Consider the following 19,262-nt stretch of genomic DNA (forward strand, 5'->3'; position numbering starts at 1 on the left):
TGACAGTCCTCATCGTCAAGTTCAATACCATCCTGCAACCATTTCCCCCTTACTTCGACCAAGAGATCTGCCCTATGGTTAATCAATTTCTTATAAATCAGGGAGATCGTTCTCTCGGGCAGGTATCCATCTAAAATTCTGTCTTCAAGAGGAGACTGCCTCCACCGGTAGTGCTGCCGTCAAAGCATGCTTGACCTGCGCATAGCGAAAGTACTCGGTGCTCCTCAGTTTATATTCAGATTGCAGTTCCTCAAACGTCTTAATCCTCCCCTTAGCCCAAACATCACCAATAGTCGAGATCCCAATCAGATGCCACTTGTCAAAGCCCTTTGTATTCCAAAGCTTGCCCAACTTTTCGGAGTCAAAAAGTGGGGTCGCCTTCGTCAAACTGTCCCTCCATCCCAAAGAGCTGGTAGCATCCCGCCAAATCCGCACCGCATGTTTAGTTGGTCCTGTCAAACCGCTTCCCACTGATCTGGCATACAGCTCCCGATTATAGTTGCCGCACGGTAGAAGCCATCTATCTATCGCATAACCACGGTCTGAAGGGGGCCCATAAATACCAAGGTTAATGGCTGCCAATTGGGAGGCCCAATAATATCTCCTGATATCAGGGAGTGCGATCCCACTGTCATACCATTGGAGCGTCAGTTTAGCCAATGCAATCCGGGGGTCGACCATCCCATAACAGACTACGTGGGCAACCCTTGCTCGCCCCAGTCAAGGAGAGAGGGAGTCTCTTCCAGCCGGCTACATCACTTCTCAGTCTGTCCAAAGGGGGGAGGAGATTCTTAGCAGGACGGACCGCGGGGTCGAAGGAGACAAATATCCCCAAATACTTCAACCCGTCCATTGCAAATTGACTCGGACAGTTGCGAGGGGGAATCGGGGTCTCCCCACTCAGAATGAATAAAAGCGATTTGCCCCAATTTATAGATAGCCCCGAGTTCCTACCAAAGGAGGCCAACACATCGCAGACAGCATCCAGGGATTTCTTAGGTGAGGCCAAATAAAGTAAAATATCGTCGGCAATCAAAGAGATCCTATCCTCCCAATGCGGTGACCACCGGAGACCTCGAACCGAGGGCTCCCAGCGGATCCAGACAGCCAGCGGCTCCATAGCCAATGAAAACAGAAGGGGAGAAAGGGGGCAACCCTCCTGGGTGCCCCACCCGAGACAAAATGGCGACAAGACCCGGTTATTCACTACCACTTGGGCCAGGGGCTCAGTGTATAACAAACGAACTCAGCGGATAACATCAGTGCCAAAGCCAAATTTAGTCAGGACAGCCCACAAATATGGCCATTCTACCGTATCAAAGGCCATGGTGGCATCCAGCGATGCAATGACAGTGGGTTCCATCAGGGTGTGAGCCCTGGCGATCACCCCGTGCAACCGACGCAGATTGAGGGCCGTATTCCTATGAGGAATGAAACCAGACTGATCGGGGTGTATCAATCCGCTGATCACCTTAATCCATCTGGTGGCAAGGATCTTTGCAAGGATTTTGGGCTCAACATTTAATAACGAGATAGGCCTATATGAAGCGCAACTTGATTTTTGCTTGCCTTCCTTATGAATAACAATTATAGAAGCCACTCTATGATCATAGGGCAATATTCCCTTCTCCCGGGCCTCAATGAACACGCATCGCAAGTAAGGAGCGATATTGTCAGGTCGAAGTTTGTACAGCTCAATTGGGATCCCTTTAGGCCCCAGCGCCTTACCGGAGTTCAAGGAGCGAACCGCCTGGGCAACTTCATTTATGGTGAGGGTACTATCCATAAATTCACGGTCTTCCTGGACAAACACGGGAGCTGCGAGTCTCGTAGCATCAACCGGGAGTCCTCCTCCGGGAGTTTCGAGACCGAGGTGTACACAGTGTGGAAATAAGCAGCAAAGCTATCCACTATAGCCTGGGGGTCCGTGAGGTGCAACCCATCCACTGTCACAAGCTCTGGGACGACTCGGTCCGCTCTATCCTTCTTGTCCAGCCAAGGGATAAGCTTCCCCGCTTTGTCCCCGACATCATACAGCCTACCCTGCTGCTCCCTACTGAGGGCTCTAGCGTTGTCCGTAACCAGCGTCCTACACTCATGCTGATTGAGATTAAGGACATGCAGTTTGGCCTGAGTCACCTCCTGTTCCAGCTCCTCTTCCAGGCCCCCAATCTCAGCCTCTACCTCAACAATCGCTTTATTTCGGTCTCTCTTAGCTCCTGCTATCAACGAAAGAGCCTGACCCCTAAGAACAGTCATAAAAGCTTCCCATAGCGTGATTGACGAGGTCACAGACCCCTCATTCTCAAGGAAATAGTGGTCTAACGCCTTGAACAGGGTCCCCCTAATCTTGGGACTACGCAGATGCCAGGGATTAATGGGGGCGACCACTACCCTCAGACCGCAAGGTAACACCAAAACGGAACCAAAGCGGGGAGTGATCGGATATTCCCCTAGCAAGGTGCGCCGCCTCCAAAAAGTAAGAAGCATAAACCTCAGGTACAAGACAGTAATCTAGTCTAGACAGGCTACTGTGAGCCCCAGAGTGAAAAGTATACTGTTTTTGATCCGGATGGAGCAGTCTCCAACCATCAACCAAACCCATGGCCTCAAGGAAGTCAGGCAACCAGCTAAGGCCGCATCCCACATCCCGCGGGAGACGTCTATCCAGAGCTCCAGAGGCAACCACATTAAAGACACCCCCAATATTAACAGGCCACGCTGGTGATCTAGCAGAACCTTCCCCAAATCAGCAAAAGTAAGAGCTTGCAAGCCTGGAGGCACATACACTGACAACAAGTAGATAACATATCCTTCCCAGCGACCGTCACACCAACATATCTGCCCCTGTCATCCTCGAATAAGGAATCAATCACCAAAGGGAGTGACTTACGAGCAAGGATACCTACCCCCTTAGAGCCAGCAGTAAAGACCGCATGCGCCGCAATCTGTAACCCATTCTATGCATCGCCTTACACTTGTTTCGAACCAAATGAGTTTCCTGTAGCAAAACCACATCAGGGTCTCACCGTTTAAAATACTGAAGGACCACACTACGCTTGATTTTATCACCCAACCCATTCATATTCCAACTCAATACCTTTAGTTCCCTGTGTCAAAAACACAAACGGAACGGCCACCCCCAACCACTGCACACTTTCCAATTCAATGCCCTGATAAACAATTACAAACAATACAAAAATAAAACAACCCCCCCCCCCCAAACACACCCCACTCACCACCCTGACCCCTGTACCCCTGCTCACGGTATTCCTCCACCCCCAACTCGCGGTGTGCCTGTCGCCCCATAATCTAAATACTGAACTATCGAAAAGGAAATGAGAGGAGGAGTACGACCTCCCGATACCCGCCCAACCCCCAAAATGACCTTGGACCTGCTTAAACCATTACTACACCCAACTTGTCTACGGTGATTGATCAGCAAGGGTACCTCTCCCACCGCAATCCAACCCCACCCGCAACGGTGTCAAACAATATTCTTGCTCCTGCGCGCCTTCATCTTCTCCTCCACTCCGCCGCCACCGCTCATCTCGAGAGGAAACAGTTTCCAACCAGTCTGATGCAATTTCAGGATTGTCAAAGAAGAACGCCTTGCCCCCATGTTCGACTCTCAACTTGGCAGGATACATCATGGTACATTTCAATCCTTTATCACAAAGTTTCCTTTTGACATCCATGAAGTTTTGCCGTTGCTTCTGTACCGCCTGCGTAAAGTCCGGGAAAAAACTGAGGGTAGAGTTTTCATATTGAAGAGGACCCCTATTCCTGGAGGCCTGCAGGATAGCGTCTCTGTCCCTGAAGTTAAGCCCCTTTGCAATGATTGGCCGGGGTGGCGCTCCAGGCCTAGATCTCCCTCCCGGTATCCTGTGCGCTCTTTCCACTGTAAAGAAATTCCCCAGGCCCTTGGGTTTAAGATGATGGAGTATGAGGTCTTCAACTAAGAGGTCTGCGGCCTGGCCTTCGGCCTTTTCCGGCACACCAATAATGCGCATGTTCTTTCTACAGGCTCTCCCTTCATTCTCGTCCAACTTACGACTTGTGACTGCACTAGAGGCTTGAAGATCACGTACTTCCTGTTGCAACAGAGCCACATCATCCGTTAGACTGGAGGTTTTGATTTCCAGCGACTTTACCTTTTCACCGATTTTGGCGAGGTCTGCACTGATTAAATTAACCTCTATCGTAACTGTGTCAAGCTTATGATCCAAGGACTCCATCTTCTGACCGAGGGAGGTTTTTCACCCCGTCGATGGCGGCCATCACATCTTGCAGCGTTGGCTCCGCCGTAGAGGCCGCCGCCTCCACAGTCCCGTCATGTGATTTCCCAGACCCGGTCGGCGATCCCTTAGATAGTGTATACTGATCCAACTTGTTGGCTTGAACATACCTAACTCCCCTAGTCGTCTTGGCTTGTTGCTTCTCCGTTTCGGGTTTAGTCGCCATTAGGAAGGCAAGTAAAGAGCGGGTCCGGCCGTAGTAGTGATCCCGCGACAGAGGCACTAGATTACGGGCAGCACTGCGTGAGCGGGACCGAAGCCGTACTCGTTAATCCGGCGCAGCTCACCATCAGCCGCATACACATGCGCTCCAGGGGGATGGTAATCCTCTAAGTCGCCTCAACCGCTAAAACACCACGCCGGTCGTCAGTACCCAGCCAGACTGCTAGGCCACAGGAGATCTGCTCGGTGCGAAAGCCCACCAGCCACGTTCTATAATCCGTAAAGTGGGAGAGTCACCTGGCTCCCCACCCAAGCACAGCCACATCAAGCCCCCTGCTCCTGCGTCATCTCTACCACTCCAGATCCAAAGCAGAAGGTTGGGGACATCTCCGGACTCCACTGGTGCCCCCCAGTCCAACATAGGGCCCTCAGCACACAACTTAGTTCCCTTGCCCAGCCAAAGCAAGGTAGATAGGCCACAATGCAGCTCCCACGAGATTGGGGCGCCAGACGCAGCAACGCTGGAAACAGCGCCACCACGGCGTAAGCGCGTCTCCTCCGCAGGCTACAGCACAATGTTCCGTTCAGGGGGAAGGGTGGAAGGGGGGGCAGTGGGGGAGGGCCACCCTGCAAATGTGTGGAGAGTGGCAGGATATCCACGGGGCCGAGCCGGTGACTTCCGGTCCCGGATCCGTTGTTGTTGCACTTCGGCCGGGGTCCGATCTCAACTCGAGACCCCGGCTTCTTCCAAGGTAGGCCGCTGACTCCCGGGCCTATTTACTCCAGATCGCAACGGCCGACCGAGACGCGGATCACTGCGCCCGGCACCGCTACTCGTCCGCGATCAAATTTCACGGTCCGCAGCCAGGATAATTATCAGGATCTGCCCGGGGGCGGCGGGGGTCTCGGGAGCCGCTAGCTCACGCAGCCATTTTGGACGCATCCAGGCTCCTACTTCCTCAATATTACTATAGATACTTGATTTTAAATTACAGCTAGCTAATGCAACTCTATGGTTATTTGACTAATTCCTGAGACTCTATTGAGTTTCATGAACTACTCTTTAGAGGAATTTTTGCTGCATTCATGCAATGTAAAGCTTCACGCTCTCTTTATCTCACTCTTTTCCTTTGAACTCCTTGTGTGTTTTGCTAACTCCAATTCTGGTCATGTTCTTTAGAATAGGGTATTTTTCCTTTATGGAACGCAATTGATGCATTATTTGATAACTTGTTCTAACCATATTTGTTTATATTTCTCTAAACTTATTTGAACTGAACTACTAACTTGAATAAAACTAATTTTACTAATCTCCAGATAACTAACACTTTTGAAAACTAATTCAAGCTCTCAACATAGACTGACTTTAGAAAAGTAATTCATGATTTAACTTATTATGATACACATCTCCTAACTTAAAACACAGAGGCAAAGGTCAGTGGCCTGGAGAGAGTATAGTCCAATCCGAGCTCGGAAAGGGGCTCAACTCAGTAGGTGATAGCAAGAAAAAGGTTGAAACATATCATTTACATTTTGCACCAACTCCGAACTGCCACAAACGTTTCACTGCGGCTAAAAAGGCGAAACTAATTGAAGGTGGGACCTTTCGCTTGCAGTCACGTAAAAAAATGCTTCGAATTGAAGGATTACTTGCCAAACTGCAACTTGTGTCAAAGTGTAGCTCTACAAGTAATGTCCGCCGTAAAACACCCCGCCGGTTTGAGATCTAGAAATCCACTGATCATGCGAGGGTTTTCAATTATTGCTTTGGTAAAAGTGTATTTGAAAAAACATTGATCGGGACATACGCTCTGTGTAACTGGGACGTTAAACTACCAGTAGTACTATTAATCCCACCACATACGTAGAAACCCCTCGAAAACACCGCACGAATAGGTGCACCTTACATTCTTTTTATCTCACCTCCTTCAGCGACAAGCCCAACATGTCTGTCTCTCAGCTCTTCTCTCGCTGAGTCCAGGAGACAACATTAAACTTAGGTGAGCGGCAACTGGCACGGTACAACAAGCACCTAGCAAAAAGCCGGGACGGGCACCTTACACGGGCGCCGCCATCTTGACAGCTAAAGTTTGTGCTGCAGAGACGGCGGCGACAATTGGTAAAGTTAGGACTCGCTAGAAGGATTGCGCTTCCCTATTGGTTGGCCGACTGACGTTTCGAGGTGAAAGTTCGGAAGTGTGTTGCTGTTCTAGGACAAATAGTGCTGGGCAGAGGTAGAACTGTCCTAAGCTGCAAGGACTAGACAAACGCTCTGGAGCGCTCTGGAGAAAAGAGGCGTGGGCTGTACCATGCGTCTAGTCTGTGCTTACTGTAATACATCCTGACACTGCCAGGGAAAAGCGTTGTCTGGGGAATATAAAACACTGTACGAAGTGCTCCTGAAGAAAACATGATATCAGGTAGCTAACGTTTACTAATCATTTACAAGCCAATGTGATTCGGTCCTGCCGGAATTGCTTTTATTACACCTGACGTTTTCGGGCGTTGACTGTTAACGTGCACTAATTATTAACAAGCCGATAAAGGTGTGCCTTGGGGTGACCGAAACAACTTTTAGTACATCTTTCTATTGCTGGTGTTGGCTGTGACTGTCAGTTAATGACTAGGATTCAAGTTTCCTGCTCTGAATGATTACGGATATTTCAACTTAATTTTCCACCATATCATTTACTTCTTAGCCTAACACTTGAATTGTGCCTCATTCAAAAATACTGCTCAAACTGCTTTTTTATCCTTTTCAAAGAGCATCGGTGATTTGTGTTATATCCTGTGACTCCTAGTTCCTTGTTGCTCAGCCTATGTGAGTGTGATTCCCTGCTAGGACCCTACTTCGTTTAGAAAAAATTGTTGTTGTGAGAAATCAACGGACACAGTTTAATACATTAACACACTTGCAGCATAAATCTGCGTTGACATGTTAGATTCCTTTCTCTTTCAACTCCGAACTTAACTTTCTGATGTTGATAAGTACCACTGAGCTGTTGCTTATTGACAAATGTTATTGTACGGGAGCATTTATATAGCACTTATTGCCCATATGTCGGGTGCTGAAGAGCTTTGCTACATAGGTAACATGCTACCGAGTGTAGGCTGTGTGGTTGGAAGGGTGTTGTTATCTTTGTTTTAATCGGCGTTGAAGGGTTTCCCTGTCATTTGTGATTGCAAATAAGGTGACTTTATTTTGTTTTGGGACACAGCGCTTGGCAATGTGATGGGTGAAGAAATGTGAGAAATAGGTGTGCTGTTTATAGTTTTTGTTAAGCTGGCATCTTTGATCAGTTCTAAGTCCACAGAGTTGGTTACTGCAAAGAATTGTCAGGGTTGTGGAATTTTGAATAATACTGATGTGTCAAAAGGACTGGGGGCCATATTAGCAAGGTAGGCAATGTGAAATTATCGCAGCTTTTGCGGCCGTTTTCGGCCAAAAAGCGGCGATAATTTCATCGCCCCATCAGCAAAGACACGCTATTGCGTGTTTTGCTGATTTTGCGCCCTTGTCAACAACGCCCAGCTTTGCATTTCTAATGAGATGCAAAGTGGGCGTTCCAGGGCAAAATAATAGGAGAAATGTCGCTAAGCGAATCTATATGGTGGTGGTAAAAGACAGGAAATGGTGGTTCCATGGTTGGAATGCCCTGTGAGTCTATGCACTAATACACAAAATACAATTTTTTATTGCAAATCTTGTTATTAGGTTTTTATATCAATGCAGTATAGCTGAGCCATTGCACAGTGAATCACGGAACGAGCAAAAGTCACAAAAACAGCCTTGAATAGCTGATGCCAATCATCTTTGGTCATGGTCACTATCAGCATTTGCAAAGAACAAGACATAAAAATAGTATTACACTCTCCCTTTGTTAAACCTACTCACCCTATCTAATCTCGTTGCTCATTGGAAAGCTGGAGTAAAACCCTTTTCAAGGTGGCGACAAAAGGGGTAGAAGTGAAAGTAAATTTGCAGTCAATCAGCATATTTATGCATGAACATGCATATATGTGTATCTTTGTGGAAAAATCGAATGCGCAAAGGTTTGTTAGGAGAACGGTTTCCAGCCTACTTCTTTAAACTCTTGTGAGTTCCTGAAAGTCCTAAATCTTCACCAGTGCAAGGACACATACCTTCAGGAGCACTTTACAAGCCCCAATTATTTTTCATATGCCCACAATGTTGCCCATAATTGATTTACAATGATTCTCTATTATAAATATATATTTAAAATACTAACCTGTATCAAACACGCTTTATTAAACAATACCTTTGAAAAATGACATTTTAAAGTTGCACAATAGTTTATCAAAACATATTTAGCATTTTTTGTGCACATTTTATTTTGAAAGCAAGCAATCCCCAACCTTGATATTTCTGTAATGTTATTGCATCCCTCAATCTATCAAGTTTCTGTTTTATCAAACGTTCCAATCTTTGTAATTTTACAATTTTACTGATTCAAATATTTGCATATAATAAGGGATCATTCTGGTAGCATCATAAGCAGACGCAAATTGGTATATTTTGGTAAATGTTTGCAAACTGACTGATAGATTCCCCGTTGGCAGAGGGGTAAGACAGGGCTGTGTGCTGGCGCCGACCCTGTTTTGCCTCTTTGTCAACGGGGTAATCGCCCATCTTAACGCCACCGACTACACAGATGCCCCCAAATTAAACGGCAACAGTGTGCCCGCAATAATGTTCGCGGACGACACATTGTTAATATCTAAAACACCCATGGGCATCCAAAGGATACTCGATGCCTTTGTGGCCTTCTGCCAGGATAGAGGGTTGGAAATCAACGCCACAAAAACCAAATATATGGTATTGAATCCGAGCCCCAAACAGCGCCCGAATCCCCAACTGGGAGCAGTGCGGCTGGAAAGAGTAGCCACGTTTGAATATCTCGGCGTGACGCTCAACGAAAATATGACCTGGGGGACCCATCAGAGCAGGGTTAACCTTAAATTAGTGCAAATTACCGGGGGTATATCCCGGATGATGACTGGTTCGACCTACCGCCCACTGGGGGCCTTAATTCAGATATATAAAGCCCAGGCCAGGGGGGCGATCTTGTACGGGGCTGAATTGTGGGGCCACATTCCATGTCGGAACCTGTCTTCCACGGAAAATAGGTTTATAAGACAAATAACCGCACTTCCCCCTAGCACTCCACTCCTTCCTCTGAGGCTTGATCTAGGGCTACGGCCACTTGCCGACGAGATAAGTCTAAGACCCATTGCCTTCTGGCGCAGGCTATGGAGCGGCGATGATCTTGCCGACTATAGGGCGGAATTGGCCGAACTATTAAAGCACCCCAAGGCGCTTAGTATTCCCTGGGTCAAAAACATCCAGTCAATTTGCACCGATCTGGGGCTCCCTGAATTGTGGACCGAACCAGCGAATGCAGCACCAGGAATCTCTAAGAGATCCCTGGTGAATCTGTATCACGAACACAAAAGGGCAAGGGCCTTAGCTACCCAGACAGAGGGGTCCCTCTCTTCCATATTCCTGCAAACTAAGGATCTCTACAGATTTGAGAAGGCTTTCGATCCCATATATCCCATACTCACCAGAAAGTTATTTCTCCAGTGGAGATACGGTACATTGCCTTTTCGGTCCTTCTCAAGCACCTGGTTACAAGTCCCTTCCACCAAATACTGTCCTCTTTGCGTTGATAAAGAGGAAAATGATTTGCATGTGATCTTTTTCTGCCCAGCCTACAAGGCAGCCAGAAAGCATTGGCTGCTTCCCTTGATTAAGAATTTGGGTGGCAGGGAATATACACCTATGTACAGGATTTTAAAATCCGATGTTTCTGGCCCAACCGTTTTTGCACTTTCCAAATTCTTTACGAATGTTTGGTATACGCGTATTCGTCTTTTAAAAAATGCTGGGTAGACTTTAGAATCACTTCAATTCTTAATAACTGTTTTTATTGTCTGTGTTGATCTTAAAATCATGTATTGATGTTTTAACAAATCTGACAGAATTCATGTGATTTTATTGTATGTGCATCTTTTATGACCAAATGGTCGAAATAAAGATTGGAAAAGAAAAGAAAGTTTGCAAAAGTGTCTCCATTTTGATGCACAAATCACTGTCTCACACTTTGCTCAATGGGATCCACTCAGCAGGATATCCGCTGGGTCTACTAGAACCAGAACTAGGGACCAAGGTCTGCTAGTCTTCCTGCTGGGTAAGGGGCCATCACTCAGGAGTCAAGACCTCTTGCCCTGAGTCCCATTCTGACACACTGGGTCACAAATTTCAATTCTCTGAAGGGTGATGGCCCTAACCTCGTGAAGAGCGGGCAAACAGCAATGGTTCCGAATGGACTGGGTGTCCCACACTTCGCTCACTAGGATCCACTCAGGAGGGAAGCTACTGTGTCTCGCTCCCTCCAGAAGCTCTCCTCCTCCTCACAGGATCTGCAGGTCTTTGCAGTCAGGCAGAAGGTTGGTGCTATAGGCTCAGGGCAATTGTTTTTCTTTTTCATGTGAAGGTGTTGAAGGTATTAAGGGGAAGGTGATTGATTTATCCCTCATTGTGGTGGTTGAGCCATGTGTTGGGGGAGTTAGCTGTGTTCTGTATGTGTGTGCGTGTAACATACATTTTCATCTTTTTAATTTTGGGGATCTATTCCATGGGTATTTGATCATAGAATGCTTGCGATCGTGGTGTTTCAGCACTCTGAACTGCAGAATTCAAATAAACGAAGGTCACTATTGTGCCATGGGTAATGCAGATCCAAAGGATTTGAAGCTTGGTTTTTAACTTTGGTTACCAGAGGATTCAAATTGAGCAGTATCTATATTCCTGTTTGGTATGGGTTACAGGCATGGACCAACTGTAAGTGTATATCATAAATGGCCCCCGATTTTGGCAGAGTAATGCAGTTACTATTGACATGGGACCTCGAAAAGCAACGGCCAGCATACATGGTTAGTAAGTGGGCAATATAGATTTTCACAATAAACAAATGAAGGAGTATACCCTGAAGAGAAAAGAAAACAACAAGATACTTGAAGGGGGGAAAAAAGGAAAAATTGTTCCTTTTTAAGAAGACCCCTCACTCACCAACCTAGTTGGTGATATGCTTCTTCATTGAGGTCCCACCCGAATAGCTGAATGCTAGCCGGGTGTGCTTCAACACCTGATTACAGCGGAGCAGGTTTTTTACGCAACAACAGTGCAAGTGATAGTGAGAGTGAGTTAAAATTTTCGTTATTGTTCTCCCTAAAGTTTAATATGGAGCAATAAGACAAGATTAAAAACAAGGTGTGATACCTAAACAGGTTAGATTGACCTAAGGTATCTATAAAAAGTGAAAAGTGGTGGTCTACATGTTTCAACCTTTCGTGGATTTCACTAGATTTTCTTTAGGACCTATGTAAGTACCCGAGCGGTATGCACATGCTAAGTTGCACCCGTCTCTGGGTCACACATGAACCATGCTGTGTACTCCTGAAATGACAACCTTTCAGCCTTCTGTGAAAGGATAATAGATTCTAGAAGACAAATAAACAATCACACACAGATTATGTTATTACTGTATAATGGTCAGTTCATTCTTTTCATTCGTATCTGTATTGTAAGACTTATAACATGGTATGTGTATTTTTTCCACACACGCCATGCACATCGTATAATTTGTGCACTGTGAGTTTGTGTAACAACAGTGGTTTATGTAACAACAGTGGTTTATTGGAAACAAATCAGAGAGCAAATCCACCCTTATTCGTAGTATCATACCCTCAATAAGCATTTTCCCAAGTGGGTGTCACAATGCTCACCTAAAAGGGAGCACGTTTTACGATGGAGCTATAAAAATATACATGTGCACAACTTGTACCACTGTCCTTGTGCTAATGTGAACAGACCAACTGACATGTAGGAGGAAAATCAAGAATCAAGCTTACTGGAGACTAGCTTCCATCTCGCCCCATGGAAACTGTGGGGGGGGGGGGGGTGGGGGGGGCACTGGTTGTAGTCACACACTATTAGCGTAAAACACAAAGCAGCATTGCGATTTTGATCACATACCTTGTCACACAGCTTATGGGCAAGCAGAACCCACCCGCATTAGGTTAATACTCACTTCATCAAACCATACCGCCCTCCTTCGTACCTAGAGAGACACCCTGCACGGAGACCCGAGGATCCCGCAGTGTATCTCACGGCGGTGTTTAAGCCGGGCTGTAATCCGTGCACTTCCTGAAACCTGACGCGTGACATTGTCCTGTAGTCGCGTGATGACATCAGGGGGACGTGGCCATGAGTGGGTCAAATGTATCGTATAGTTCAGGGGAAACAACTTGGAGCCTCCAAAACTACAGAAATGAAAAAGAACGGTGTATTCATCTGCAACAGTGTTAATACATTGCCTGGGAGTGTACGGGCTCAAGTTGGAGTCTCCCTACAAGTAAGGGTAGAAGAAAGACTTCTTATGACTACTTATAAGTGACATAACAGTCCATGGAGATTCCTTAAACATTGAGGCGCGCAACATTAACATATTATCTCTGTTTTAGAGAATTCCACGGAATCCTGTCATTTAATCCATTCTTTTGTGTAGACAGTCTGTAAACCCAGCATTGTTCTTTCTCAAATAAATGCTGTTGAGTATGTTCTTTAGCCTTGATTAGTTCTATTATCGTCCATCTCCTGTCATTTATAGTGTGGTTTTTCTGGAGGAAATGCTCAGTGAGTTTAGTGGTCACTTTTTTGCACCTGATTGTGCTGCGATGTTCACATATCCTTTGTTTTACTTTCCTTCCAGGCCGCAGGGGCATGTTATGAGATAGACAACGTTCATACTGTAGCAGTTAGTGTGTGCCCTTTGTATCCAGACCGTTCCAGGTTCCAAGTTTAGTGTTTTGGTTGCAGTTGTTAGATGGCACTGGAGAAGACCGTATGGTCTTAGGAAAACCAAGAGAGACGAAGTAGGTAAAGCTGGTAAGTTTAATCCAGAGGTTACAACCACAGGAGGAGCGCCTCATCAGCCCGAAGTCCGATAAGCAACTGACAAAGCCTATCGAACTCCTGACTGCAGAAGAATCAAAGGAATACATTCTTCAAATGACGTTAATACATTCTTAACATGACGTGAGTAAACATGCCTAACAAACAGAATTACAATACCACTACATTACCTTCCCCCTTTTGCACAAAAAAAACAATAAATAAATAAATAATAATAAAAAAAAACAGAAACTTAATTAGATATAAATTCATTGTATCTTGAGAGAACCTTTCCTGATACGACCACTCCGACTACAAGAAGGAATGGAAACCGTCTCAGAACTGCATGACGGAGGAGAAGAGGAAGAAGAAGAATTAACCTTAACATCCTGTTGTAACCAATGCATCCAATCACACCCTTCTTGCAACAACAAACTTTTCTTCTTACTGATAAGAGCAGCTTGGTCCTCGGACAATCTTACCACCTGTCTAACATTCCACCAACCTTTCTCCCCCAAAAATACAGCATTTTTACTAACTTTAGAAACCTGAACGGGACTCGTAAAAATTGAATTTCCTTTAGAAACCCTGAAGGGTTTTTTAATCATAACCCAGTCCCCAATAACAAATTGCACTTCCTTCACATTCTTAACTTCATCAAAATTTGCCTTCATCACTTCCTGCTTCCGTTTCACAGCCAAATCAAGTTCTTCCTGAGCATCCTTAGCGAGACCTGGATTCTTCTTATAAAGCCAAGAAGGTAACAAAGGAGAATGAACCTTCCTCCCCCTTAACAATTCAAATGGGGAAACTTGAGTTGTACAATGAGGTGAGATATTATAATTCCAAACCTTTTTTTCCAAAAATCTCCCCACATCCAAACCAGAAGCTATAGCAGTCTAAATACCTTCTTTCAAAATTTTGTTCCCACGTTCTACCAAGCCATTTGAAGACGGGGAATAAAGCGCCACCTTCAACTGTTTAATATCATGCACTTCCAAAAACTTGCACATCTTGTCCGACACAAAGTGTGTACCGTTATCTGTTACCAAAACCTGAGGCGCCCCTTCCAGCAAAAATACCCTTTCCAAAAATGAAATGGTATTATCTGAATTTGGGGCCTCCACAAATTTATAATACATCCACTTTGAAAAGTAGTCAATGGCCAAAATAAGATATCTCTTCCCTTCTGGCAGAACATTATATGGACCTGAAAAATCCAGACCTACTTTCTCCCAAGCGACCCCAGGAAACTGAGTAGGCTGCAGAGGAGCATCATGCGTTTTCCAATGTTTATCTGAAAGTAAACACTCCTGACAATTATTTACTAAAGCTCTTACCTGAGCATCAATGCCAGGCCACCAGTAATGAGACTTAATTCTCATACATGTTTTCGTCACGCCCAAATGACCTATGTGAGCTAGCTTCACAATCACATTCCTCAAACGACTTGGAGGAACAAATCTATCACCCCTCAGCAAAATACCATCTTTCACGGAAAGTTCCTACGCTACCTGAGAAAAATTCTTCAGGTCACCAGATACATTTCTTGAATCAGGCCATACCCCAGAAGAAAATTCTAAAGCTTGGGTTAAAACAGTATCCTTCAAACAAGCATTTTTCCACTCTTCTTCCGAAATAGCAGAGTCCCATTCTTCAATGGCATCAACCACAGACACACATTCCACGTCCTCCTCTACCAAATCATCCTCATCGTCCTTATCCATCAACATACTGGAGAAACAATCTGCCCTGAAGTTCTTGCCTCCCGCAATATGTCTCAATTCAAAATTTAACTCCTGAAGTTTAGAAACAAGCCTGGTCAACTTAGGAGACAGACTATTTGTTCCCGTAACCTTGGTAAAAATAAAAGAAAGTGGTTTATGATCCGACAGCATAATAAATCTCCTACCCCAGATGTACATTTTAAACTTTTGAGCCGCCCACACACAGGCCAGTGCCTCCCTCTCGATTGTACTATAGTGTTTTTCAAACTCCTTCAAGGACCTTAAAGCAAAAGTCACCGTTTGTTCTTTACCATCCACTTGTTGGCTTAATACCGCCCCCAAGCCTTTCATGCTTGCATCCACGGAGATAATACAAGTACAATCGTCCCTATAAGCATGAAGGGCCTGTGCTTAAATAATCAATTCCTTAACCTTAACAAAGGACTCCTCCAAATCTCTAGACCAAACAAATTTCTGACCTTTTTTAAGTAACAAGCGAAGAGGTTCCACAGCCTGAGCATAATTAACAACAAACCTAGCATAATACTCGGCCAGACCTAAAAATGAACGGAGAGCATCCTTGTCTCCAGGCGGTTTGGCTTCTTTCAGAGCCCTTACCACGGAAAATTTTGGTCTAATACCAGATTCAGAAACTGTATGTCCCAAATACTCCAACTCAGACACTCCAAATTTACACTTGTCTTCCCTCACAGTCATCCCTCTTCCTCCAAGAATTGAAAGAACCTTCCTCAGTAAAACATTATGTTCATCCATTGTTTGAGCAAAAATCAAAATATCATCCAAATAAGCTTGCACCCCCACCAGGTCTTTGAATAAGGAGTCCATTAGCCTTTGGAAGACGCTGGCTGCCGATGCCAATCCAAACGGAAGCCTAAAAAATTTAAAAGCTCCGAATGGGGTAACAAAGGTAGTCAGTTCCTGAGACTCCTTAGACAAAGGGACCTGGTGGTAGGCCGACTTTAAATCCAACAGTGAAAACCATTTGGCCTCACCTAAATTTGCCAACAATTCTTGAATCTTAGGGAGCGGATGACAGTCTACTTTTATGTTTTTATTAAGACCCCTGAGATCCGCACATAGCCTAATCTCATTGTTCTTTTTTCGGGCTACGACAATGGGGGCGACCCATTGAGAGGACTCAGAAGGTTCAATAATTCCATCCTTGCATAAATCCTCTAACATTTTTTTAAGTTCGGCTCTGACACTCAAAGGAACTGGACGTACCTTATGAAAAACTGGGATTGCCCCAGGAATTAATCTAATTTTGTGTTCAGCACCTTTCACTAAACCAATCTTATTACTGAAAACATTTTTAAATTCATTTAGAAGATCAGAGCGATCTATCTTTGCCCCTTCAACAAAACAAATAGGGAATTTGTTAGGAACCAGGGCCAGTCTGTCCTCCATGGCCATGCTCCACCATCACATGATCAGCACTGGGGGAATATAAGCACCGCCCTCCTTTCAGTCAGTGCTTGGTATCTTTAATTTTGGGTTCCAGGTGCTGGGTTGTTGTTCCTGAGCTATAGCTTTGTCTGGGGTTCACGGGCTCGTGTTCCCTGGTTGATTGGATCCCGTTTTTTGTGGAGCTTCGTTTTTCTAGTCCTTCCCCCCCCTCCCTCCCCGTTTTACGTTATTTAGCCTTTGTTTCATTTTCCTTGTTTGGCTCCTGGCTCCTTTGAGCTCGTAGATTTCTGGCTTTTGTCTGCAGAGCCGAGGTAAACCGGGGCTCCGGTTCACTCGGCAACAAGCTGAAGCAGAAGCGTGTGTTCGCGCTAGAAGAAACTCTTACCGGTGCCTTCGGTATCTACACGGAAGCAGTATACTTGGTTTCCGCATTTTGTGTAGGCAATCCGCCTCTTTGTGTGCCGCTTGGGCGTTTTCTGCCGCGCTGGACAGAGCTGCAGACGCTGCCGATCCCGGAGGAGTGAAACGTAGTTGTTGGAGACTTTTATCTATTGGTGTACGGAAAGACGCTTATGGACAGTAGTTTGGGGGTTTTTTATGCCTATGAACCTGGCTTTTTCCCCCTAGAATCCCTGATTAGCGCACTTGATTCCAGAGAGCAGATTCCCTTTCATAAACCCCTTCTGGAATTGGAACCTCCCATCCACTTTGGAGTTTCCCTCTCCTTGCTGCAGAAACCTCCGAAAGCAGTTCCTGTATCATTCACAAGTAAGGAGATTGTGGGTTGTGTATGGTGGAGTGTGGTTATGAGACAGGGTGGAAAGGGAGGGTACAGAGAGAAATAGGAGAAATACTGATTCTGTGTATCTTGTATTTCTAGATACAGAGGCGTGATACGGAGGTTGGATATCGTAGTCCATTCCAGCTTGGGGGTGAAGCTTTTTTGACGTCCCTTCCCCTTGAATTCCTTTCCGGCCCCCTATCCTAGACTCGAGTGTCTTCTTATGTTATTATATTACATGAGTCGCATTAGAGTCGGGGTAGTGGGTTGGGCATACGTCGTTCCTGCAGTGTCTGGGCCGGTGGAAACCAACAGAATACCAAGCCCACGAAATTAATACACTGCCTGGACGAGGTATGGATGAGGATTTGGGTGGTCCTACGGAGGGAGCCGAACGGGTTCCTACTTTTCAGGATATAATAGGGGCTGTTGCTGCATTGCAGACTCAGGTGCAAGATCTACAGCAGGAGAATGCAGGACTAAAACAGGAGCTGGGAGCAGTGAGAGCCAGAGAACAGCTGAGAGAAAGGGGACATGGTCCTGTCATACAGCCAGCCACTTTTCAATACGGAGGTGGGACAGGTCAGAGAGCGGATGGGGGTGCTCCCGTAGCGGTAACTGTCACAACTCCTGTCCCTGTACCTTTGGCCCCCCCTGAGAGATTCATGGGAGATAGTAATAAGTTTGGGACCTTTATGACGCAATGTCAACTGCATTTTTTGTGCAGGCCGACTGCTTTTCCGGATGACACGGCAAAAGTGGCGTTTACCATCTCGTATTTGGCTGGCACAGCCGCTCAGTGGGCTACCCCTCTTGTGGATAACGATGATCCGGTTATACATGACTATCGGACATTTAAAGAACTAATGAGAGGCCTCTTTGCTAAACATGCGTTTATGCAGGCAAGTGATGCAGAGCTCCTAAAGTTGCGACAGGGCAGACAGGATTTGCTAACATATATATCGACATTTAATAGATTGGTGTCGGAGACACACTGGCCAACAGACAAACGGACGCTTCCTTGTGTGCGGTAGGAGGGGTGTTGTCCCAGAGGGATGCTGAATCAGGTCTGATGCATCCTATCGCCTTCTTCTCTAAAACCTTGCTGCCTGCGGAGCGCAATTATACTGTGGCAGAGAGGGAGCTGCTGGCGGTGAAATTGTCGTTCGAGGAGTGGCGCCATTATCTTTGGGGCGCTAGACATACGATCACTATCTATACGGATCACAAGAACTTAGAATTCTTTCGCTCTGCTCGTGCGTTAACACCTCGGCAGATGCGGTGGGTCTTGTTTTTTAATGAGTATGACTTTGTCATTACTTATCGACCCGCCGCACAGCAGATAAAATCAGATGCCCTTTCCAGGATCCATGTGGAGGGGAGGGGGGAGAGTGGAGTGAAGGAGGATAGACCCATGATCAGTGCTGAGAAGATTGTAGGGGTGACGCAAGTTGAGGATTTTCCCACTCTAATCAAACGGCACCTTCAACAACTGGATTTGGCCCCTTGGATGGCGGTGCCACAGGTATCGATGCAGGACGGGCTATTGTACCATGGGGACCGTCTGTTTGTGCCCCCCTCCCTCAGACAGAAGGTATTGGAGTGGTGTCATTCCTCTTCATTGGTAGCACATCCAGGGATACAAAAGACGAGGGAGATGTGTCTGCGTTGGTTTTGGTGGGATTCACTGATCAGGGATATCCAGGGTTATGTGGCAGCGTGTCCGGTGTGTGCCATTAATAAACCTTCCCACACCAAGCCATCTGGTCTTTTGCAGCCCTTAGAGGTCCCTCCTGCTCCTTGGCATACTATTAGTATGGATTTTGTGACGGATTTACCTTTGGTGTCAGGACATACCGCTATAATGGTGGTGGTTGATCTGTTCACAA

General features: G+C 45.9%; 2 protein-coding genes across 4 annotated transcripts in view; one reads left to right on the forward strand and one right to left on the reverse strand.

The window, feature by feature from the left end:
• Window positions 1–6,559, reverse strand: part of QRSL1 (glutaminyl-tRNA amidotransferase subunit QRSL1) — a 197,787-nt gene extending 191,228 nt beyond the window's left edge. For 2 of the 3 annotated variants that reach the window (XM_086950967.1, XM_086950966.1), the window contains exon 1: window positions 6,384–6,557. Coding sequence is in view for 1 of the 3 variants with exons in the window: in XM_086950965.1 (XP_086807091.1) it covers window positions 6,384–6,407 (24 nt within the window). In the remaining 2 variants the exon portion in view is untranslated. Of the gene's footprint in view, window positions 1–6,383 lie in introns of all 3 variants that reach the window. The other variant, XM_086950965.1, reaches the window with a different exon arrangement.
• The window catches only part of RTN4IP1 (reticulon 4 interacting protein 1), a 316,827-nt gene continuing 304,075 nt past the window's right edge, over window positions 6,511–19,262 (forward strand). The window contains exon 1 of the mRNA XM_086950968.1: window positions 6,511–6,880. Coding sequence (XP_086807094.1) covers window positions 6,871–6,880 — 10 coding nt within the window. The 5' untranslated portion in view covers window positions 6,511–6,870. The remainder of the gene's footprint in view (window positions 6,881–19,262) is intronic.

This window comes from Lissotriton vulgaris, unplaced genomic scaffold, assembly GCF_964263255.1.
Source record: "Lissotriton vulgaris unplaced genomic scaffold, aLisVul1.2 SCAFFOLD_683, whole genome shotgun sequence".
NCBI classification, from domain to species: domain Eukaryota; kingdom Metazoa; phylum Chordata; class Amphibia; order Caudata; family Salamandridae; genus Lissotriton; species Lissotriton vulgaris.